The sequence below is a fragment of the Calypte anna genome, chromosome 10 (assembly GCF_003957555.1).
Source record: "Calypte anna isolate BGI_N300 chromosome 10, bCalAnn1_v1.p, whole genome shotgun sequence".
NCBI lineage: Eukaryota > Metazoa > Chordata > Aves > Apodiformes > Trochilidae > Calypte > Calypte anna.
In genome coordinates this window covers 4,773,715-4,799,383 of record NC_044256.1, presented here as the reverse complement: position 1 = coordinate 4,799,383, position 25,669 = coordinate 4,773,715, and the positions used below count along the sequence as shown (strand labels likewise).

General features: G+C 39.4%; 1 protein-coding gene across 2 annotated transcripts in view; it reads right to left on the bottom strand.

The window, feature by feature from the left end:
- Positions 1 to 2,048: 2,048 nt before the first annotated feature.
- The window catches only part of AQP9 (aquaporin 9), a 28,998-nt gene continuing 5,377 nt past the window's right edge, over positions 2,049 to 25,669 (bottom strand). For both annotated transcript variants that reach the window (XM_008493889.2, XM_030457065.1), the window contains exons 2-6: positions 19,072 to 19,198; positions 15,502 to 15,639; positions 12,176 to 12,294; positions 10,372 to 10,589; positions 2,049 to 5,526 (exon numbers count right to left, since the gene is read on the bottom strand). In XM_008493889.2, coding sequence (XP_008492111.1) covers positions 5,364 to 5,526; positions 10,372 to 10,589; positions 12,176 to 12,294; positions 15,502 to 15,639; positions 19,072 to 19,198 — 765 coding nt within the window. In that variant the 3' untranslated portion in view covers positions 2,049 to 5,363. The remainder of the gene's footprint in view (positions 5,527 to 10,371; positions 10,590 to 12,175; positions 12,295 to 15,501; positions 15,640 to 19,071; positions 19,199 to 25,669) is intronic.

The window sequence follows — 25,669 nt, the reverse complement described above, 5'->3', positions numbered from 1 at the left end:
TGGCAGAATGGTTACATAGTAGAGGTTTTCTGCAGTGCATAACCATCAGCTGCCAATGTCTTCAACATCTGAGATGGAAATGAAGATAAAACAATTCTGGTCTTGGTATTGAGCAGTGTTGTTGCAGAGTCCTTAATGCCTTTTGTGATAGGCTGCAGCAGGATTCATAGGACTGGAAATTAAAGTTACTACTGTGCTTTTTCTGTCTCTGAGATTTGCATTTTTTTTCATTTTTTTTCTTGTTCAAATCCTCAACTTTTGCTCCCTTACTATGGAAAAGAACACCACTGCAGTTTACTCCTTTTATTCCCAAATACAGTTTTTTTCACAAGTTTCTTAAAAGGCATTGACAAAGCACCCAACTCTTTAATTTAGCAATGGTGGAAGCAGTTTTTGGGGTGTGAAATGAAAGCTTGATTTATAATAGTTTAAAGCAGACTGCTCAGTCACTGGACAGGTCAGATGGGGATCATTTTAGTCTGTCCTCTGCCACAGAAAGGATCTAACTGGATCATCCAGCCAGAAAACTTGATCATTGTTCATAGAATCATAGAATCATAGAATTAGCCGGGTTGGAAGGGACCTCAGAGATCATCTAGTCCAACCCTTGACCCACCGGAGCAGTTGCTAGACCATGGCACTGAGTGCCACATCCAGTCTTTTTTTAAATGTCTCCAGGGACTTGTTGATTGAAGATGCTGTAGTGTTCATATTTTCTATTTTATTTATACCTTTTACAGGATGTTGTGGTCAGCAAATAGAGAAAAATGACATAAGTGTGTCATGTATAGGTTAATATTATATAGATTTCTTCAATATTTACCTACTACTTTCTCCTTTGAGATTGCCCTTAGAGTGTGACACTAACACTCACAGTACAAAAAAAGACACTCACCGTGTCCTTTTAACAAGGTGTAAGAGCAAAATAGAATATAAGAATCCAAACTACTAACTGATGTACACAGAATTTTTTTTTTTCTGGATGATCTTGAGTGATTTTTAATAGTGGTTAGGTAAAGGAAGGCTTTAAAATTGTACATATTTAAAACAAGTAGTCTACATATTTAAAACAAGTTATTCAGCAACAATTGTACAAACCAGAAAAAGAGCAGCTGTTACTGGAAGTTACAGTTAATTGTTGTGTTTTCCAGCATAAGGTTGTTTGGTGGGAACAGTGGGCAAAAAATGCAAGCAACTGCCAAAAAAACAAATGTGTGAGGTGCAGCTTGACTTTGCTCTCATGAGAACTTCCTAAGATTCATAAGTTACTGAGAAAAGCATGTTGTGTTTAAATCTCTGGAGATGTACTGTATAGAGACAGAGCACAGCACACAGTGTTGGCAGGAGAAAGAAAGGACAAGAGAGTATCAGACTGGTGGGAAGGTAAGGGCCTTTAGGATGGATGGATGGATGGAGGATACAATGCCTGCTGCCATTTACATGGTTGGTTTGGTGGGAGGGGTCTGGCTTCCTGAGTAAATCTGTATCTCCTAATCTTCCCTCTTCATCCATAGAACAGGTTTTCACGTTGTTGTTGGGGTTTTTTTGGGGGGGGTTTTGGGGGTTTTTTGTGTAATGAAAGGAGCAAAGCATGTGTCTGTTACAAATCTGTGGAGCAGTAGGTAGATAACGGCTTGGGACATTTTATAAGCACTGTTGGTTAAATCAGATGTGAGACGTGAATGCCTTAAAAGCAGTCTCTGAAAAGGGGCACAAGCAAACATCCCACCTAGGTTCTGGCTGTCATTACAATGTGGGGAAGCTGTGGCACAAGGTGTCCCTAGGCAGGCTGCAGAGGAAAGGGAGAAGGACTGGAGGCAATGGGCCTGGCTTTCTCCTTCCATGGGTGCCTCTTACCCATAAAATCTGCCACAGAGTCTGCTCTCTGGGAATGCAGCTTGTTAGTCAATGTATTCTTCCAGCACAAGGCTATAAAACATTTTAAGTCATAATAGGCAGCTATTTATTCAATATAATGTCCTTAGGTGCCTGAAACAATATTTTAACATAAAAATTAAAAAAAAAAAGAAAGTACTGGAATGCATTTATTAGGGATTAATAATGTATTTATTGTGAACCACAACACATTCATCCAGATCCACAGACAAAACTACAGGGAAGTACAGTTTCCACTATACTCTGAGCTTGACTCTCTGAGCACTTATCCTTTTCTGTATTGCCTCCCATAGTGAATAATTCCACTGGCTTCTATGAAACAACATGCAGTAGCCAACCTTTAACCCAGTGCTATTTGCAGGATCACTCTCCAAATTATTTCAGTACCAAGTTTAGCTCTAAAGAACAAACACATTGTCACCCCAAAAAGAAAAAAAACCAAACCCAGAATGTTAGTAAGCTCAATGCTCTGAAGATTTTTTTTTTTAACATTAAAACAATAAAGCCTGGTTACTATTAATTTATTAACCAGAGTGTCTTACAGCTGGAAAAACTCTTTTTTGTTGCCAACTGTATTATATTAATTCAACATGAGTGTGACTACTGAATATCAGTTGATATTAGAAAATTGCATACTTTATGCAAAGTAAAAATACCTTTTTGTTTTGCACAAAACAGATCAGTGAAGTCAACAGAAGTTTATGGATTGAGGTTATTAATGTTCCCATTATATTATGGAGCTACTGGTCTTGACTCTGTAATTAAGACTCAGTTGAGTTTTGTCCCTAAAGCAGAAATTCATCTTATACTTAAAAATGTAAATTACACAGACAGGGCTAAATCACCTGAATGAAATTCTGGAGTTTGTGAAGTCAGTATGAATCATGGTCTTCAGAGAATTCACAAACATATTCAGTGATAGATTAAAGTTTAAAAATAAGTTTCTTAAGCGAATACAGCATTGGCAACAACTTGTTGAGAACAGACTTTAGATAGCACAGTAATATCATGCTAGTGTGTCACTGCTTACAATTTGCATGTTGATAACTTCAGAGAAGTATCATTTATACAGAATTTCAATGTGTAGAACTGGCATAAATAGGACAAACAAGATTTCGTGATGATTTGCAGGCAGAATCTCTTGTGAACAGAAGGATTTTAAGAAAATGTACAACTTCATATAGCCTAACACACAGCAAGTGTGGGCTGGTCACTCAGTAGGTTGTATAAATAAGTTGTGCTTTTCTCATTCCTGACTTGTATTCTGCTGTTCTCCATGTTTTCCATGGTGTATTAAAGGACAAAATATTATGAGGCATATGAAAGCTATGCAAAAATCTAGCACAAAAAACGATAAAAAATTTGTAACTTGTGGTTAATTGGCTTTCTATTTTCATTTTCTGCACAGATATTTCAGGTCAGATGTTGTCACCACTGGAAGAGTAACTGCCTCAGACCTGAGGGCAGCCCTCTGGCTGCTTCTGCCTCTACAATGCCTCTCCAGACAGAAGTGACTGGCAGCCACCTGGAAGTGCTCCTGCCCAGTGTCACCAAGGGTGAGAGACAGCATTCATTGCTAAGGGAGCAAAGGAGGCTCAGGCTGTAATTGCTTTTACACAGCATCTTGTTTTATGTAGTGCAGTTTGTCAATATACAGGAGAGATGAAGTAGCTTGGTTGTGCTGCCAGTCTAAGGACTGCAGTTAGGAATAATTTCCACATTGTACTCTTGATTCTTGATGGGTGGAGCTATGTCACTTCCTAAGGCACAGCAGAGAAATGCTGTATCCAATTACTGTTTTGCACAGGCTTTATGTGGTCTCTGGGCAACCTGAGTTCATTGCTGTTCTGTAAGTTTTCTTCAATTACATAATTAAAATTGGAGTTACACTCTCTGGAGTATACAGCATCATCTGCTTTACAGCTGCAGCAAGAAAAGCTTTGACTGATCTGCTTGTTCTATCCTTTTGCTGCCATGAATTTGGTGTAGCGCACCAGGGAGCGTGATGTGCAGTGACACAGGCCTGATCTGCCCAAATGCTGAGGCAGATTCTGATCACAGTATTTTCCAAACCATTTTTGTGGATAACTTACCAAAGTGCACAGGCTGTCACTGGCAACATGACTCCCTTCAGGAGTGAGGTCAGAAAATACTGTGGAATTCTAGGAAGCAGAATTGTAGGAAGCCAAAGGGAAGAGCACCCTATGGTGAGCACAGTGAATGAGTACCCTAAAGTTTTGTCATTGAAATAGCTCAGGAGTATTGCTGAATAGGATGTATATTTATTCATGATCACCACCACCAACCACACTGTATATATATATATATATATGTATACATACTATAAATGAACTTTGATTTCATTAGATACATTCAATTCACAATGATGAAGCAGAAATAATTACATTTTTCAAGGCTGGATATTTAGGACATGGTGTGTGTGTAAGCACTTCTCTTTAGTGAAAGAGCTCTTCAGAGCTCTGATGTGCAGTTGGCCATCTTTGGGGAATTCAGATCTAGGACTAGGTCTGAGACCAGTTTCTAATTGTTATTACTGCTGCTAAAATAAAAATTACTCCCACAAAGCAGATGGAACCCACTATGCAGATTAACAGAAGGTCTCTCTAAAGTTTATACAGACATAGGCTGTGTGCTGACCTCTTGCACAGGATAAGCCTCTGTTGCTGGCCCGTCTCCGCAGGAAATAATTTTTTCCAGAAAGCACAGCAGAAGAGGTTCAGATTAATATTACATTAGGATTTTAATATTGGGTAGCATGAAAGTAAAGCAAATACTTTAAAAGTAATCTAACATTATTGCTATGAAGGACATGTGCAGAAGTACAGCTGTGTCTCTTTGGTGTTGATCTTATAACACACAGTTTTTGCCTTTTGTTTTTGTATTCTGAATTAATGAGTTGATTCCTTGCTGATCAATTAGTGGTTCCATGAAAATGTAAGCTAGTTGAAACTACTTCAGTTGACATTTAGTCAGTGCAGGTATTGTTACTGATTCTCAGATGAGTCATTCTTAAGTAATGGCTATAAGAAGTGACCAGTGCTCTTACACATTAACTCAGCACTGAACCAATTTACTGCTTGCACATGCTGTTTCATAACAATATCTCATCTATTTTCAGTTTATTAGTCAACATGATTAAGACCATATGTCTTGAATTAGCAGGTCAGTGCATCATCTCCCTACAGTTTCATCTAGGAGATAACTCGATCATAAAGAAGAACAATACGAAAAGAAGAAGAATTTATCCCACCCCCAAGTGCCCAGTTTGGAATGTGATCAGCCTGACACTTCATGGAAAGAGGTCAGTTTTGAAATTGCCTTCTGTACAGATTTTTCTGCTTTGACATGTGAATTTCTGCTTGAGGCACACAGTTTTTATAAAGTGGTCCAAACAATCATTTGCATAAAAGTTACACAACAAAATGAGAGAGAAAATTCTACACTTCTTACTCCGTGTTGGTCAGTTCGTATTTATCACGCACATCATTTTCTTCACCTGAATGAGTATCTGAGTGATGAATTTCAATAAAAATAATGTAGGTCATTGCTCCGAGTACACTTCCCAGCATAGGTGCAACTATAGGGACCCACCACCAATTATTTCCAGCCCTGTAAGAAGAAAAAACAAACAAAAAACCCCACCTGAACAAGAATTACCATAATTTCTTACTCTAGTGAACATCCTTCATTATATTCGGCAGTGAACAATTATGGTGACATGACACTCACTATGCTGTTGACCTTCCTGCTTTGTCTCACATGCCTGCAAATGGATGATGCTCCTGTCCTGCCTGTGTTGTGACTGAATTGCTAAGTAACAACCACTAGGCATGTTGGTCTATGTGCTGTATTTGCATCTAAAAAACAAGGCCTCTTTACTGCATGTCTGTTTTGGGGGCAGGGGATCATTTCTCCCTTGTGGAAAATGGGCTTCATTGACCTGCAGTGAAGTGATCTGGGACATATTTATTGCACAGCAATCTTGACTGATGCTGTTGCCAAATGCTCATGAATAGGTTTTCAGGAATGATTCATGCAAATCTATGCTGCAAAAATGGGTTGTCTCAGCTGCATGGAGATGTGCATGTTCTGGCCTGCAATAGTATAATACTGTGTTCCTCTTGACAAGTATAATGGATTTGGAATTTATTTATCTTAAGGAATGTGATTGAAAACACAGTGAATGTAAAGTTTATACTTGACTAGAAATTATACTTGACTAGATTGGTAAACATCCAAATTTCATGATGTTGTGTCTTGTATCGGAGCTTAAAATATGGGGGCTTTCAGTAAAAGGTAAATAAGCATTTCAAAGTTTTATACACCTAAAACTTAATAGTTTTTAGAATTGCTGTGTTCTTTAAGAAAGTCTGGCATGTTGGCTCCACTGAACAGTTTACACTCACTTTGCACAGTTACTAGGATTTTATTTTAAATGTGTAGATTTATGAATAGTTTTAAAGAAATGTGTCCACTCTTAGACAGTATACAACAATAAATATCAGCCTCTTTCTGCAGGAGGCTTGGGCTTGTAGAACTACTCTTCCTTTCCTGGAGGTCCACAGTCAGACAGTAAATTACTTGAATATTTGTTTCAGACTACAGACTTTCCTAACTGAACTGGTGGTTGAAGGTGTTTTGATTTGATACATGCTGTATTAACTGAAAATGCAAGTCTACAGTGAAAACCCAGACACCTCAATTTCATGTGTATTGAAAATGGACAAGTAACATTTTTTTCCCTCCCAGAAATACAAAGGAACAAATTAATCTGTGAGAGAAACTTTGCAAGAAGGTGCCAGGGGAATATTTAAACTGTAAGGATAGTTATTCAGCACTCAATTCTACAGATTTAAGCAAAAATGAACTTGTGGTTATGTCACAACTCAGCAGAACAGAGCTGATCTCACAGTGCCCTATTGATGATAGTAATACTCCTTGTTCAGAAATGCTTTGGTTGTGTATGTTTTGTCTTTGGAATTATGTAGATCTTGTCCTGAGGATACAAAAACCCTCTTGATACTGTTCTACTAAGATTATAGATCAGTTTGCTGTTGAGCTGTGAATATCTGTTGAGCCCCTGAATTTCTGGAATAAGCATGGACTAGTGTTTGGTTGAATTCAGCAGCACAGCAAAGTCTGTATCAAGTACTTGCATGTATCCTTTTGTGTGTGCCTGCATGTGTACATGGCCATGTAATGAAGATGTTTCTTGGCAGGTTTCCTTCTGGGATTGTTCCATGAACTAAAATGTGCCTGCATGGCTCCTCCATGACCTTCCCCAAATCATGGCCTGTATTTGCAGCAGCTGCTGTCAAATAAGATGAGGGGTATAAACTCTATTGAGGGTAATGCCAAAGCTCAAATGAGATCAGGACACAACTAAGTTTTAAAAGTTCCATGACACTTAATGGCTCCTTCACTACCACAGGAGCAAGAACTCTATGCCAAGCACAGGCAGCTTCACCAAAGTAACTGGAGTTCCCTTATGCCCTAGCTATACCTAGCTTACAGGTAACCAACCAGAGAACTTGGTAGCTTAATTTGCTGCCAAGTCAGCAGCAAAACATCCACCTGTGCCTCTGCCATTGTCAGGTGTGTTTGCTGTTGATCAGAGCAGGAGGGAGCCAGCAGTGATGGGCAGGAGGCATGGGCACAGGCCTGGCAAGCATGGTTAACTGCAAAAATTTCTAGGAAACTACAGAGTTATAAGCTACATGGTCTAGGAACTTTGGCCTGTTTTATTCTTGCAAATACGTTTCTCATGTAGCCAGCTGCTGCGGAACAGTTTGCTGTAAGAAATGCCTGGATAATTCAGGCATTCAGCAGCATAGAAGGGTATTTGGCTTCTGTTCTACGCTCCGGCAAAAACACAAAATATTTGCCATCTCCTGACGTTTTCCAAAATTCAGTTTATTTTAGTCCGGGCCACTTGTCCCCGGGGCCGGTGGCCACGAGGTGTCAGCGTTACCGCGGCAGAGGAGCGCTGGCAGGCGGCACCGCCAGTCCCCCGCATCGCTGCCGTCACTGCAGTCGCCCCCAGCCCCAGCAAAAGTGCAGAAGGACCTGCTATGAACCAAGGGTGAAATATGCTATGGCTGCCTTCAAATCCTGCTCTGAAATTCAGTTCTGTAGAGGTGTTTCTCACTTTCTCGCTGCCACTTCATACTCTGTTACACTTGTCAAAATCCAGACTGTTGTTTGGATTCGAAGCTCTGGCTGTTTTCTCGCTACCCAGAACTTTTCTTAAGCTTATTAGAGAACCAGGCATGTGCTTAAGAAAGACTCCTCATTATCTCCATGGTTTTGGGACAAATCATTAGAAACATTAACTTCTCACTTTAGAGACCTGATCTCTGGTGAAGGGGACAGCTGCCATCTCTGACACCTGCTCCCAACAGGTTGAAGAGCATTTTGCAGGAGCAGGCCTGACCACATCTAGTGTGTGTGAAATGGTGCTGGACAGGCACACCCTTTCCTGCTGCAGTGGGTCAGAACAGCTTCTAAGTGGAGCCTTTAACCAAAACAAAGCCAGTTCCACTGGATAGAGAGACAACACCCTGCTGAGAACATGATAAAACCAGGATTTACTGGACCTGCAAGCACAAAGAAGGGTATGGGGAATTTCTCGCCTTTGAATGATTGTTTAAATGTGGAGAGCATTTGCTTAGGATCAGAGATTCTCATTCTTCTCTATCTGATCTCTTTCAAAGTGCAGCTTTCCTGGTGGTCCCTGGCTGCTCTGTAGTCAGCATTCAAACACTCACTGGCCTGCACAGAGGATAACTCCATCATTTAGTGAGATCCTTCCATTCTCACTCCAACCTCTGTTCAATGTCTCTTCAGTATTTCCTATTGCTCAGTTTGTGCAACACTGCTCTCAGGCTGCTGTGTAGGTGTTATGCTTAGGTGCCAGTTCTTGGGCATGTGTTTTACTAGAGAGCTTAAGCACCTGCCTCAAGGTTGTGGATTCCAGGTGAGCTGAGCAATCCAATGTTTAGCTGTAAACTGTTGCTGCATAACATCAGTCTCTCATGCACATATAATGCCAGCAGAGCATCAGGCAGTTCAGCATCTTCTCCCATGGCCTATAACATCCAAACAAAGCTCAAGTTCTTCCTGAGTCCCACCTGGGACTGTACTGTAAATAGATAAGAGCATATTCCTATTGTACCATTCCCTTGAACTTGGTTATAGCTGTAGCCTTGTAACTGAAGGCAGTGAGGAAGGCTGCTTCCTCAATTTATACATCACTGAGACTACTGCAATTTATTCTGCCAATGACCAGAAATATGATATCTTTTTTTTATGTTCTCATTTTTAACATTCTTTGTATAGTCTTTACAATGAAGACTACAGATTAAAGTATGTGACACACTAATGTCATAATCAACAACTACTTATAATTAAACAGGCATGAGAGAGGAGAATCCTAGGTATGGGATGTCATTCTGTGTGCTTCTGTTGAAAATTAAAAGTACAGTCTGTATGCCTTTTTCTTCTATGCCATGCCTAGCCCTTTTGTAGAAAAAAAGCTTTGCTCCTGCTCTCCTCTAGCAGGGCATGTGATTTGTGTGGATGGAAGTCATAATGAATACACATTATTTGTTCTTGGTGATGTAGCTAAAATGAAATCTCTATTAACCAGAGCTCTCTACTGGTCTACAGTACTTCTGGGGATTCCTACTTGTAAATAACTGGAAAAACAAACTATACAAAAATAAACCAAAAGATCTACCTCCTGATGACAGATTACTCTTACTTAGATATTATCTTACTTAGATATGCCAGGGTGCCTCTAACACTGGCTATGTGTGAGCTATGAATTTGATATGCAACTGATTAGCTGTGGATTTGGCCAGCCAAGACGGTGTGAGTGCGTGCATACACACATGCACAGGGATTTGGGAATGTGCTCTGAAATGTGGGAAAATGAAGGGAGCTTTCTTTCATTCACTCCTTCGCTCCCAGGCAGGAAGTCAGGCTTTTAGGTAGTTGTATATTTCTGCAACAACTCAGTAGTAATAATAGGCTAAATCAATCTGATACATCTGTGTTTTTCACAGCACCTAATAAATATTCCCACCTAACTCTCTCACAATTTTATATTTTTCCCTGAAACTGCAAGAGAAGAGAAGAAAGCACTCTTACCTCTAAGAATCAGACCTCTGATCAGTGACCTCTAAGAATCTCTAATATTTTGGGAAGGATCTGCTTGAAACTATGATTGATATTAGAGATAATGCATGTTTGATTTGCCCTAGGAGCAGGAAATCCTTTTTAAAGCCCAGTTTCTAGAAGATGTCTGGCTTAAAGTGCATGAATAGCTTCTTCTGGTATGCAAAGAATTACCTATATGTATATAAAGTATAACTTGGCACCATGTTGAAACAGGTTTTTCCTAAGAAGCAATTTTAACCAAGAGCATTAAAGCTGAGATACAGGCATACTTACGTGAAGACTTCCATCCCCCATCCTGCAATGGCTGTGAAGAGCCTTGGGCCCAGATCCCTGGCTGGATTCATGGCACAGCCACTGTTCATTCCCAAGGAGCAAGTAAGAACAATTATAAGAAGTCCTACTGCAATTGGCTCCAGGCCCTTTGGTACACTGTTGTTTTTGGTGTCAAAAATAGCAAAGATAGCCAGAAGAAGAACAGCTGTTGACATCACCTGGCCAATGCAAAGAAAAGAATATTGAATAAAGACATGCAGATTCCTTCCAGTCATGAGAAGAAGGGGCCATAGCAGCTGTGGATTGCAGTGGCTTAGGGATTTAGTTGTATCCCACTTTACAGAGCAGCACAATTTGGCACCCAGTGCCTCTCTGCTTCACAGTAATAAGAAGCTTTGATACCTGTGCTGAGGGCTCTTGGAAGAAAAAAATCTGCAACAAGACAGGGTGGAAAGAATAGAGGTTTTAAAAGGCATCTCCTCTGTGAGGTTTAATTCTTTGTTTCCACATTTTTTTCCCATCTATTTAACAGTTCCATGTACTTGATTTTTGGCAGTTTTGATATGCTCATACAATCAGTTACATTGATATGGAAGTGTGTACTGTGACTGTAGCTTACACTGATAAACTAGGCTAAATATGCACCTTTCTATCATGGTGTTGCATAACATAAGAAGAAAAGTGAAGTCTAGTAAGTCAAAATTGAGAAGCTAAAAATTAGGAATTGCCTGGATTAAGGTTCCACAACTAACTGTAACGTGAACTCTGTATTGGATATGCTAACTGAGCTGTTGAAGAAAATTTTCTTGGAAGTGCTGTTAATGGAAGTGCTGCTGTGCTTTAGTCAAATGTTTTGTAAATGTTGATTTTGCTAATAATTAACCTAGGGAAAAATAGATAAAAGATTCAGCAATGTGTTCTATTTCTATATTGATTTCAAAATGTTTAAATTTGGCAGGGGGGTTAAAAATTATTTTTATTTATTTAATGTTGTTTTAAAATATCCTTGGCCAAAAAGATCTTATGGAAAAGTCTCTTGACTGACCCAAAGCAAAAATCAAAATTGTCTGTCTTTTAAAATTTCAATACAGTGTTTGGATTTTATTGAAGCCAGATTTCACAGTCTTCAAGTCCTTTACGTAAGGAATTCCTGTGCTCCAGCAATCCCTCATTTTTCATAGGTTACATACAGAGAATATTTATTTCAGGTATGTCTGAAGAAGACAAGTAAATTGATTCAAAGTAGGTAGAAGATCTGAAACTTCATTTTCACTGTTGGATAAGTGGGATTAGAGGATACAGATTGGAAATCAAGTGAAGATTTTTTTTCAGATTCAGTCATTTAAAAAATGACAAATATTTCAAATCTGTTTGCAAAGAGAAGAGGTTTCTGATAGCAGAAAACTCAGTTGTTCAAGGTGTGTTAATCTGTTTAAGCATTACTTGGGGAAGAACAGGTCCACAAAATGGGCTGCATTTTGATGTAAATGGACATAGCTCTGCTAAAGTTTATGGAGAAACACTGATTTATGCTGGGGAAAATCTCTTCTGTATATTACATTAAAGCTATGTAGAGTGCAACAATTAGTATGATGCATGTGGAAAGAACAACTTGAAATTATCTTTCTTGTGAAATATGACTTAAATGTAACCCCTACAAATAGCATTGCATTCTCTTTGCTGTTGCATGCAGTGAAGTATGACCATGGTGAGATACCTGTCAGATATCTATATATTTTTTATGGTTTGTTTTACAGTTATCAGTAATTTTAATTTGTAGAATGAAGACAGCAATTGCACTTACCTGATCTGCAAATCCATTTAGGAGAGACAGATATGGAGCTGGATATGTTGCAAAGATTTGTGCTGTGGCATTAGGTCCTGTGACTTCAAGTGTTCCATTGCTGTACTCCATAAAAGCATCTATAGAAAACAATCATTACCTGGTTGGACTTCTCCATAAACACTAGGTTTTCTAGGACTAATATTATGTGATGGTTCTGTGCACTTCACATTCTCAACTGAAACTGAGTTTGTTTGTTTGTTTGTTTTATGGCAACGTACTAAACAGATTTGAGAAAATGTGCTGATCATACTTTACTGTCTCATCTCTCACCCTGTGCCTGGAAGTACTGCACAGCTTTCAAAGTGGGACTGTTTTTTCCCCTTCTTCATTGCTCCAGACTCAGTGCCAGGGAGCATTTCCTGATTCTGAACACAGTTGCATTATTCTGGAAGAGATGTTGTATTTGGCACAGAGCCCCCAAAAATTCCTAGCATCCTGATCGTACTGTTGTGGATTCCCAGCCACCAGGAAATACTACTATTCCATCTGACAGTCATGCAGTAAGTTCTGGGAATGAACTCTCCCACTCTTCTAAAGTAGTTTGAATTTTTCACTCTGTGTGGGCTTTACACCCAACTGTTATGCTAGTCATGCAAGTTAGGGACTAGCCCCAAAACTTCAGTTCTTTGTATATTTAAGTTAGTATATTTTTATATGTATTGTAAAGAGTTGTGTATATTTAAAATGTGTATTTAAGTTAGTATGTTTAAAGTGTATTTTAAATAGTATAATAAGAATTCTTTGTTGGAATAATTTGCTGCCATGGCTATGTTAGAAATAGGGAGGACTAGATTAAGCCCTCAAAAATCCACCTCGGCAGGAATAACAAATTCTGTGCCTTAATTTCACCAGTGGATCCAGTGATGAGGTGATACTTATGAGTAAAGAAACAGCTCCCCATCTCCCATGGAAGTTATGGTGAGGATGGTTAGCTTTTCCTGAAACTGCCAGGCAATTCTACTTCTTGACCCTGTTTTTTCTAGCTTTGCTTAAGGCCACAATATAAGTGCAGAGACCCCATGCAGCGCTACAGGCTGGGGACAGAGTGGCTGGAGAGTAGCCAGGCAGAAAGGGACCTGGGAGTCTGCATCGACAAGAAACTGAACATGAGCCAGCAGTGTGCCCAGGTGGCCAAGAAGGCCAATGGCATCCTGGCCTGTATCAAAAACAGCGTCACCAGCAAGTCCAGGGAGGTGATTCTTCCCCTGTACTCAGCACTGGTTAGGCCACACCTCGAGTACTGTGTCCAGTTCTGGGCCCCTCAGTTTAAGAAGGATGTAGAGGTCCTGGAACAGGTCCAAAGGAGGGCAACCAGGCTGGTGAAGGGACTCGAGCACAGGCCCTATGAGGAGAGGCTGAGAGAGCTGGGGCTGTTCAGCCTGAAGAAGAGGAGGCTCAGGGGAGACCTCATTGCTGTCTACAACTACCTGAAAGGAGGCTGTAGCGAGGTGGGAACTGGACTCCTTTCACAGACAACCTTCAACAAGACAAGAGGACACAGTCTTAAGTTGTGCCAGGGGAGGTTTAGGTTAGATATTAGAAAGAATTTCTTCACGGAGAGGGTGATCAGGCTATGGAATGGACTGCCCGGTGAGGTGGTAGATTCTCCGTCCCTGGAGACATTTAAAAAAAGACTGGATGTGGCACTCAGTGCCATGGTCTAGCAACTGCTCCGGTGGGTCAAGGGTTGGACTCGATGATCTCTGAGGTCCCTTCCAACCCGGCTAATTCTATGATTCTATGATTCATTTACTTTGGTCAAATGTTCTCATTTGCAGTGTCAGGTCATTTTGTTGCATTCAAATAACTTCTGATAATTTCTAAATTAGAAGGAAAGGATAAGAAAATTCCACATCTGTGAATTACTTTGTGCACCTTTAGAAAGGCCTCTTTCATCTTCAGCAGTCTAGCATATATATATTCCCTCACTCTTCCAGAGGTGTTGCTGAAAATGAAAGCACCTCATGCAGGTAGGTGTGTATGGGGAAGAAGCAGGTTTTGTGTTCTTCTACCACTGAGTTTTCTGTGGATCTCAGTGAGTACAGGACACTCCTGCAAGTTGCACAAAGGAAAAAGTACAGAAGAGGAGGGCAAAGTACTTCATTGGAGACAGGATGATGAGACAATCCTGCACTCCTGAATAACAGGAGGAAGTCTCCAACCTCAGACATATGCTCCCAGTCTTGGCTCCCTATCCTACTGATACCCTTTTGCAGAGCACAGTGAATCCACCCCTAACCCCATGTGCATGTTCATGTGCTGCTGCATCCTGGCCACAGCCCTAATCCTGGCTGACTGGTTTGAGATGAACTTAGATTCAGATGGAAATCCTGCTATGGAATCCCACAGAATCCCAACTCTAATCTTAAAACAAACACAAACCCCACCCCCCAAACCTCAACCAAAAAACCCACCAAACCCAAAACAGTTACCACAGTTCCTAAAGATTTTTCTGCTCATGATTCCTAGTGATGCTGAGCACATAGCTGATACAAAATAAGCTTTTAAATTTTCTCTTATACCTAGACCCAGCATTATTTGCAGACATAATGGCCAGAAGAGAGGCTTTGGAGGAGGTGGGCTAGAACAGTAGAAGCAGAGTTTTAGAGTGGGTTCTTGAAGTAACTGACCTAACTGAGTGGATTCATCCAATCAGGGAGTCTGTTGCTAAGTTTTTTTTTTTTGTCTTTTTGTGGCACACTGTGTAAAAGAAACATGCCTCAAGCATGCAGGTAATTTTAATTTTTTTTTCTCCTTTTCCATTCTAATGGAATGACCCCTTTATCACTCTGCCTGGAGTTCATTGCCTTGGGGAGAGCTACCTCTCTAGGGTGGTCTGAATTTCAGTCTGGAGGGACTTGATCTCATATCCTGTAACCTCAATGAACAACGTTGGTGATACTTGCCTACAGGCACTTGGATCAGGACTTTAATGTTTCTAATTTGCTTGGAAGATGAATAGCCCTATATCCTGGCTATTAAGTAATTTAAAATCCTTACTGAGAAATACGTAATCTCAGAGTATCTGATTTCCCATGAATAGTTTTTCTAAATTTCAGGACACTTCCTGGAGCATTAATGTTTCAGAAAAGTTGTAGGATAACCCGGAATGTTTGAGTCTTTTTTTTTCCCTTCACACCCTTTATGCTTCTTGCTTTTTCCTTTCTGCCATTAGCCCTGTGTGAACCCAGTCCTCTGCCTGCTTGGCATTCGTTGGAAAATTGGGGCCTTAGAGACTGCCTGACCTCCAGTTTGTTCTGTGAGCATGTCTGAGGTGTTCTCACCATAATAAATCCCAAAGACAGCCGCTGCTCCAACAAATGCTCCCAGGAGTTGTGCTAATATGTAAATTGGTAATTTGGTCCATTTTAATCTGCCAGTCGTGCACATGGCTAATGAAACGGCCGGGTTTATGTGACCACCTGAAAAATAAATCACAAAATAAGTCATATGGATTACTCAGATACATGAGAATGGGTGAAGGATTTGAAAAATTGTGGGCACTTTTGAGCATGAGACTAGTACATGATTTTCTAGATGTTATTTTGCAATTAAATCCTGACTGCAATTAAACTGAAACAAGTTGTAGGAAATTGGGGGATGGAGAAGGAAGCCAGTACCCACCAGTATCCACCAGTATCCTGCTTCCTCTTTATGCTTGCAAATGGTGCTCTTTATACTGCTGTACTTCAGTACATAACCTGTAGATAAGTTTTTTAGAAGAATTCTGAATTTGCCCTATTGGTTATGGGAGGGTCCATCACTCTGGACATATTCTCTCAAGGGCTTTTTTTTGTTGTTTTGTTTTTAAGAGAGGATTGGGGCAGCAGAACATTTATTCAGTTTAGCAAGCATGTAGTAAGATTAAGAACTACTACTGGCTTGATCACATATCTTGAGGCAGATCTGGAATATCCTTGAGTTAAGCCATGTTTATGTCCCTGTCTTCAACCTGAGGCTACTTAGGAGCTCAGTTTTCATTAGGATAAAATAAAATACTGTTAGGGCTGTCCTGCATCATGCTGACTGCTGGTGAGCTATGCCCAGATGGGATCTGGGGACAGAAGTGCATAATTCTTCATCACACGTTGTCACCAGGCTCTTTTGCCCTCCAGAAAGGTCCATGATAAGGAAACTGATAAGATAGCTGTGCTGAAATAGGGAATTCTATTTCCTGTGGAATTTCCTTCCTTTGTCTTTAAAAGTAGCTACACCTACATTTACACATGGAAAAGATTTCAGAACATTGAAATTCCTTGTGACAATTTTAGTTTCTAAAATATGTTTATTATTATGTCCCATGCTAGTCACTTCCCTCAACATCTTTTATCAACATGGAAAAAAAGAGTTGAAAGCTTTTGGAAAACTTCGTTTTCTACAGATAGTTGATGCTTAAGAAACACAAATTGCCAAATATAGATGAATCAGTGCTTCCCAGCAAAAGTACAGCAAAGCCCAAGTTTTTCAAGGACATATCAGATCCATTGCTTACTTTCCATGTAAAGTCTCTTTTCAGCCTTTATGGTTATCTTAAAAAATGGCCTTTGTCTTAATAAAATAACTAAGAGAGCATGACCTTTGTCTGTCAAAGGCCTGTGGTAGGGAGAGGGCCTCTATGTACAGTTTTTGTGTTTGCTTGCACTTCAGGTCAGTAAGTCATTATCTTGTGAAATCCAGGCACCTTTGATACAAAATGAACTGACAAACACAGATAACAGACTGGATAAAACCTTCTTTGTGTCACTTCCAAAACTCTGACCTAGTAGCATCAGTCTTGAATTAATTTTGAATTCCTCACTGTGTTTCAAATTCTTCAGCATGGAGCAAATAGATGGATGGCACCTTATTTAGCAGCCCTTCATGTGAATTTTGATAAATTGTTGTCTTGTCTTTTGTTCTTTACTCTGGCTGGAATGAATCATTTTCCCCTCTTTCAACACCTGATATTGTTCCCCACCTGTATATAATACATGGTGATTGTGATGGTCAGGACAAGTCATAATATTATTAGAGATGTCTGATTAACATTAAATCTGGAAAGGAACAGTCTAGGTGAAGGCTTTCATGCTGACACAGGGGAGTTAAAAGATTCTTGGATCCTGTGCCACTGGTAGTTTCCTGGTTAAAAAAACCAGGAGCCTACTGTGGACAGTGTGTTCCACATTGTTTTGTAGCTGCATTGATCCCACTCATGATTTTTTTTTTAATGCTAAGTTGGAAAAAATAATGGCAAATTATCTAGTCATTGAGGAATATTAGATGGAAGAAAATAAAAAAGAGGAATTTTCCTAGATAAAAAGAGCTCAAGTCCACCAGGTTATACCTTTTTTGTTACCATGAAGCAAGAATTGATACAAAATATTTTAGCAGTACTTGAACATGAGACCTAATGGCCAAAAGGCCATGGAATTTCCTAAGAAATCATCTGATATTCTAAAGTGTCCACTAATAATCAGATGTTGGATAGTCACAGCATATTGAAATACCTTTTTCTATTCTTTCACAGAAAAAATGCACCACATGCAGAATCCTTTGTCATGGGAAAACCACAGAAAGCACTATCCTGCAACATCTGCAACTGCTCTGCCCTGCTGGGATCGAGCTCTAATCAGAAGGGCAAAACCAAGAGCTGAAGTTAAGGTTGTTCAGGTAATGTTCACTGCTGCCTTAACTTTGTGTGGATCCAAGGAACCATTCTGCTCTGCTTCAATGATAGTAACAAGACTGTCTGTGTTGCAGTGCCTTGAGCACTTCCTGATGTGAACTTAGGAACCTCCTCATGCATGGTATCTCAGTAAAAGAATTTTTAAATGAGAAAAGAAATGGCAATGGTGCTTTCTGCTATGGCAACTATTTATAATGGCCTAATTATACCTAGAGATATCTGCCCAGATCAACTTTACCTTCTTTATGAAAGGTAGGAAATTCCTCTATGAAAACTGGAGTACAAGGGCACCATCTGCTTTACAAGGGCAATCTATATATCACATACAACACAGAGTATTATGCATCATAGTACACAGCATTATGTATTACTCCAACCTATCAGTTCCTATTTTAAAGGGAGAATTTAAATGTTAAAAACCAGTTATGCTAATGTTCCTGATACTAATTTGGCCCAACTGGTAGAGACAGGAGTCACAGCACCACCCAATGGGGCACATGTAGATAGTGATTAGTTAGCCCAGCTACAAAGAAGAGACTCCTGATGAGTATCTATTGAGGAAATGTTCTAGCAGAAAGAAAGAGGCACTGACTGTATCACAGAGTGGATCTCTAGCACTGAATCTCTTTGCTCTTTCTGCTGTCTATAAATTTGCTGCTTCTATGAATAAGCAAAAAGGCAAGAGCAGACTTGCTACTGCTTGTTATAGGACATGGAGAGAGACATTATAAGGTGAACCTGCTCAGTGTACCTATTGTTAGGTCAACATGCCTTCTACCTAGCTGGCAACTATTTCAGCTGGCAGCTGCTGGATTCTGTAAGCTTCCACAGTTTTTTCCTCAAACACAGTGACTACATTGGTCCTCTGTATTGACTGGCAGAATTTTACAAAGCAAGACCAAGCAGATTTTTGCTTTGCCCAGACTATTTTCCACAAAGGCCAGAGGTCTGCCAAGGCTTGCACAATCTAGTTCAGATCAGAGTTTGTTTGAAGAGTTTGTCAAATGTAAAGAATACAAAGGAAGAATTAAGACAAAAGATGTGCTAGTGAAACTGTGATGTAGACTCTGCTGTAATGGTGCATGTTATTGCTAGATACATAATTGTTGATATAATGTAATGGAAGGAATTTAACAAGCTAAGCTTAAAACCATGGCAATAAATGATATATAAGAAAGAAGTGTCTTACCAGAAACCCCCCCAGTCACATACACTGCTACAGTGACTGCCATTGCAAATCCAACTGATACTGTCATGGGCCCTCCATGTTCTCCTCGGCTAAGGACAGCCTGTGCCACACACCCACATCCAAGGGCCTGTATTTTAAAAGAGAAATGTCAAACCCTGAGCATGTCTGCCAAATGTTATTGCTTAGTTTTCAGCTCCTGCTGCTGTCCAGGTATGGCTGGAAATGCTGTTAAATATTGAAAAAAATGTTAGAAGTTGAGATTAGTGGCATGGTGTGCCATTGTTACCTTTGCTGCAATTAACATTGGCTCTTTATTTTCCCTTGCTCTGTGACCAGGAAGAATGTCTGCTGTAAGGACTGCTCTCTACCCAGAAAACAATTTTCAAGTAGAATCGTGGAATACAGCTCATCCCAAACAAGATCACACAGGCTCTGTAACAGGTCTCCACATCCAAAAGTGAAGAGGAAATTAATTCTGTTTGGTAAGTTTTCAGTTCCAGATTGTTGTTCTAAGCAATGAAAAAATTACTATGAAAGTTATGAAAGTTAGTTCAAAAAGCTTTTAATGTTTAATCCTGAAATTCTGGAATGAGACAACTCTTGAGATAAGTGTGTTACAGTCATGCTACATTCATATCATAAGTTGCTCTATTAAAATATGTAGTGTTAGACCTTAGTATAGTTTATTTTAAATGGATACAATAAATGAGAAGGAACAAGTAGGATGATTCTGAGCTGCACAAGAAGAATCAAAAACATGGAAGTCTGAGAGTTATGGACCCAGATAAAGAAAAGAGATAACAAGGCAAATCCTGGTGAGATAAAGCAAATACTGTTTGTGTTTTTATTGTTCAGACAGATGTTAAAGTACATGATTACTTACACTCCTGAAGTGTTAATTCTCCCTTTGATATCTTCCGCTATCTTTCTGCAAAAACTGAGTACAGGATATGTCTGTGGGAAAGGAGATGAGCTCTGGCTGTGGGGCACAATTGCTTAGCTTCAACCATAAATTTAGGTCCTATTAAGGCTGATAGGAAAAATTTTCAAAGGTGCAAGAGGCCTTTAGTTTCAGATAGGCTATCTGATTCATTTGTGTTAGAAATCAATTTGTGTCTTTCAAAACCTGCTTTTGAAATATATACCTAAGAGCTTTGCTGAATAAGGACCTAATACTTTATGAAAGATATCAAATGATATCTACAGTCTGAAGTCTTTTCCTTCTCTGCAAGTGTAAGTCATCTGAATTGTACTATTTTTGTGATGTGACTGTATTTATTTTGAGCAACCTTAATTACTTTGTTGCTAAATTGGATATATATATTTTATATATATTCCTCCTTTGATGATACACGGGAATCTTTTTTTCTTCCTATAAAATAATTCCATCTTAACCAGTGCAGTTGCTTTTGTTAATCTCCTTGCTTTGCTTCAGTGTTCTGCCATTACTGTGTCACCAATGACTGTACTACAAATATTCTTCCAAATTATGCATATTTGAATACATGAAGTGCAGTTATTTTATACATACTTTCAGTTGCAAGGCAGTTGTGTTCAGAAACTGATATTTAATGGGAAAATCTCAGACTGTACCAAAAAGTGATGGAGGTTTAACAAGCAAGTCCTGATAGAACAGAAGCAATTTAAACAGGCAAAATCATACTTTTATTTCCTTTATTTCCCCAAGGGTTTTAACTAATACCAAAATGTGGCAGAAAAGCAGTCAGTAAAATTATACCCTTAACCAGCTTTGCAATGCAGACAGTTTCTGTTGTAAAAGTGCCCTGAGACTGTGTCATATAACCAGGTGCAGTTCTTGCCTTGAGGTTACAATCATGCAAGCAAACAAAACACTGTCTGGTGCCAAAATGTTACAGCTGTCAGGTTACGTAAGAGTAGGGTCGTGTTAGATAGCAGCAGTTTATTGGCCTGTATAATTGAAGTTACAAGACATATTCCAAGATGTAATCAACTGCTGTGCAATGGGTGACATATGCTTACGTTAGGCATTCTCTCATTGCTGTTAGTGATGTATACCTTGCAATTCAAATGGTAAGCACAAATGCACACGCAGATATAAACCCCAAACAAAATATAGTTGCTGGTAGCTGAAACTACATGTTTTTTTAAAACTTCACATAAGACAATTCTACTATTATGTATGCACACGTTTAATTAATATGGAAAGAATAGTAATGCTGAAATATATTAAGTTTAAAACCAGGGCACGAGACTAGAGGAGGTGGAGTTAACATGCTTTAGCCTTCATTTTCCCAGCCTCTCAAAAGGGAGTATTCCAGAACTGTACCAAGCAAGATTTAGTCAAAGATATGGCCCAGGAGTGGAGCAAGTTCAGGAGCGTGGTGCACATCATGGGGAAATACGCAATTCCAGATGCTCCATGCAATTCCAGACTCCCCAGTGGTGCTCACCAGTCTTGGAAAACTGAATTTACAGTCAAGAAGGCATCCTGGGCAGTGTGAACACAGCTGCAGTGGCTTCTTGCTTGGTGGATGTTGCTAATGTACAGGGAATGAACACTACTTCAGTCAGTCAGTGTGTGCCCATTCTGGGATGGGGAAATTGGGAATGGAACCTGCAAATCTGAACCATGTCACAGTAATATTTTCTTCATCTGTTGTCATTTTAGAAGGAGAGAGAAAGCATTTTTCTCATACCCACTCTAGGTAGGTTAACATAAATGAGAACTATCACCTAATCATGTAATTACCTGAGCAGCATTTTAATACCTCATGAATCTTGCTTGGCTTAGTTAAGACCAACTAGGTCATCAGGTTGTAACTAAATATTCTAAATTTCTAGGCCAAGAGCAGCCATCAGCTTTACCTTCAAAAACTCATTGACTGAATCCTGGTGGGTCTATGGGAGTTTGATTTACAGTATAATAAAGCCAGATTTCTTTATCTTATCTTGTCTTATCTTATGTTACCAGGTTTTCATCTTAGCAGTTATCTATAGCCTGATTAACTTTACTGGAATAGCGTCAGTACTAACTTTTTACTCACAAAGTAATCAGATTACTGTCATAAATTGTTGTCTGCACGTTCTCTGCCAAAAACTTGCTTCATAGACATGAGATCCTTCTCTTTGTCTTGTGAAACAAAGCTAATACTAGGAAAGGAAAACAACTGGCCTCTAGTGAGCATCATGTCCTATTACTCCCTGAAAGCCTGCACAACTTTATCCCGCTCATCAGAGAGGCTAGGATCATTTTGTCTCCATCTGTGCTATTTTCAGGGTTTTTGCAAATGCTTGTGATTGCATTTGCACTGTATATATGATTCCCTGAAAGATCTGAATCCAGAATTTTAGGGTATCTATTTTTCTACATGTCCTGTAAAGCTCTGGACATCTTAAAGCACAATGCTTATACAAAAAAGGCCCCATCTTATTGAACAGCTCTAGTAGTAGTGTGCATTCATAGCCATACACTCATACTGTGACATGAAAAAGCAGGCAAGTCTGCTTTTCAGCAGTGTGGAGGCAACAATGTGTGTTTTGCTGTATCTTGTACATCATCTGGTGCCAAATGGTGGTGAGTGACATACCTACAGCAGGGTACCACACGTATCCCTGCAGGCAGATTATGGCCTCAGAGGCTGCACAACTGATGATGCTCTACATAAATACAAGAATTCAGCATGCTACAAAGCATACAGAGTCAGCAGTTACCAAAAAAAGTCATATTTTAATTATAAGCTGTACACTTTTTTATCAAGAAACACTAGAAAAAGAGTTCAGAATTTCTATTTTGGTTTTCAGGACAGAACCATACTTAAACAAGCACAGCTAATGAAGACTCTCCAAGGATCCCTTCACCAAATCAGACTTTTTTGTGAGGATGCCTTTGTTTAGGGCAGGCAGCAACCCTGACCCTTTCCCACGCCACACTCCCACCTATGTTCTCCTACTGTTCCCCAGACAGGCATTTCCTGCTCGCCTGGAACTTGTCTGTTCCCCTTTTCCAGCCTGATGGACCTGCAGTACTGCTCTAGGTTCCTGCCCAGGGCAGTGCAGGGGACAGGCTCCCAGGGGCAGTGCATTAGGCTCAAGCTGTGTCCTTTCCAGAATGGCTTTCTGCTGTTCTGAAGTTGCTCGTTCTGAGTCAGCAGGAGCAGCACAAAACTGCTGGGATGCTTGAGAAGCTGAGAGCAAGCTCTGGTGAGCTCTGGTGTTTTACTTCTCAGGGAAACCTCCGTGACTTCTTCAAGCAGCCAGACTTAGCACCACATATTTAGGCCCTTAAACCTGGGATACAATCTGAAGAGTCAGAGGGTCCTTTGTGGGGTTGGGAGAAGTGGTTGCACTTGCTCTTCGCTGCAGGCAGGGACCAAAATTGCCCATGAAAACATTAGAAGGTTGGTTGTGATTTTCTGTAGCCTTGCACAGTTCCTCCAGACCACTGTTAATATTTCCATATCCAGTTACTTCTTGTGTTTTTTATTACAGTATTTATAAACATTTCAGAGAAGAAGGCAATTGCTAAACTGTTGGTATCCTTCTAAAAGTCTTTAATTTGGGGTGTATTTTGAACTCACTTTCTTTCTTAAATTTTTAAGCAGAAATGATCTGGCAATATCTGTTGCATTTCATTGTAAGGTTTCATAATAGTGCTTAGAAACTTGCTGCATACAGAGCCATAGTTTTGCTTTGTCTATGGTGTAGGGCCACAGTTCAGACTGGGCTCCTGAGCATTATTTCAATAGGGATGGTAATGAAAACAGAGCAAAAATAAAGACACATTAGATCTGCTACAATTCAGGGCATTAGCTCTGCAAGAATTCAAGTTGCAGGAAACTCCTGTTCTTCCAGGAACAATCAATCTTCATCCAATTTCATGTTTAATATTTGCTATCTTTTGTTAAATCAGTGCTTAAAATTTTTAAAGAGAGATAAAATACAACTTACCACTCAAGTAATTTTTCAATACTTTGAAAAACGCATGGCTCATATTTTATCATTAATTAAATATTTTGATGGGGGTGGGGAGATTTCTGTACATTACGATTTAATCAAACCTGGAGTAATAAAAAATCACTATATCCGTTCTCCTGATGATCTCCTGGGACACAACCAATATCCTCTTGGGTTCAAATGGATTTCCCTTTATTTTTTTCAGGCTTGCTATCTAATAAAATAAGGGTTTGAAAAAAAAATCCCTTATCATTTAGTTAATTAAATAGTATAAACGTAAGCCTTAGAATTATTCCCATTTTGAAACCATTTTTTTAATGACAGAAAGCATTACTACTTGGAGACATGAATATAAATTTAATAAGGCTTTGGATGAATTGTGTATATAAAGCTCTTAAAATATATAAAGTTCTGGTTCAAATTGCTCTGTGGGAAAAATACAGTGAAAATACTGGTGAACAGACTGAGCTGTGTTATATAAACTGATGCTTTTAAATTTTTATTACTGCTTTTGCGTGTGCAATAGGAGACAAATAAAACTTTGAAATCACCTGGAGAGAATGCAAAGGCCTGCACTGTCTCATATTTTTTATGATTAATATTGCACTCTTCATCCTGAAATGCTAAAATGCTTTCATTTTCTGAATGATATAGGGGAACTGACTTGAATTAGTTTCTTCAGTAAAGAGTATTTTTATTTTCTTACTAATTTTAGAAATTCAGGAGAGAAAGGAAAGATTTCATTTTCAGATACAAACTTTCAGGAGGGAAACATGAGCTCTTGCAAAGGGCTAGGAAGAAGAGACTCAGTAAGAGAAGAAAAATCTTACCTAGTAGCTTCTTGAGGAGAAAAAGAGCCTATGCAGGTGCTGCTTCCCTCCCATCTTTCTAAACTCTCAAAATGTGTTTACTCCCTGTAACAGTGCCCAAGGAATTTTACCACTCAGCAAGACTGCAGGAGTAAACATTGCTGTTTCTGAGATAGGTTTTCTGCCCTCTCTTAGGAGTTTAAGGGTACATCTATCTTTTCTTTTATCCTATGTGTGCAGAAACAGGGTGGCTTGAGCTTTGCTGTGTCTTTGTGGTTGGAGGAACATGGTTATGAGTAATTAAAACTTCAGTATGTTCTCTTCCTAAGGTGTTATCTGTTGGGAAAAAAACCCTGAATAGTAAAGAAGCCTTTGAGTACTGGGTTAGAGCTACTGAGTCAAGTTTGCCTTGAAGCCAGACCATGAATTGGAGAGCTCACTAGAATTTACTTTTAGCCAGAATGGTTTATTAATGGTTTATTAAAGTGCTGAGATCCCAAAGATAAAAACTCACTGTACAGCCTGAATTCTGTTTGTTATCTTTTATTCTGTTTGCCAACTGTTTATGACTGCTTCTTAAAGCTATTACTTTTGTTATATTTTTTTAATTCATTGATTTGGTGAAACTTTTGAAAAAACAGCCTGTGAATTTGTGTCTGTAAAATGTGAATTTACTTTTTGAACTCACAGTTGAATGTTGAAAGGATTTAAGTCTTCTGCAAGGCTAAGGGAGAATGCCTGAACTGCAGCCCTATAGATGCAAAATTTCTGGAAAAAATGCACCTACAGAAAAAGCCAAATACAGTAGCATGAAAGAGGAAGAGTTTGTACATCTTCAGCAGAAACATGAGCAA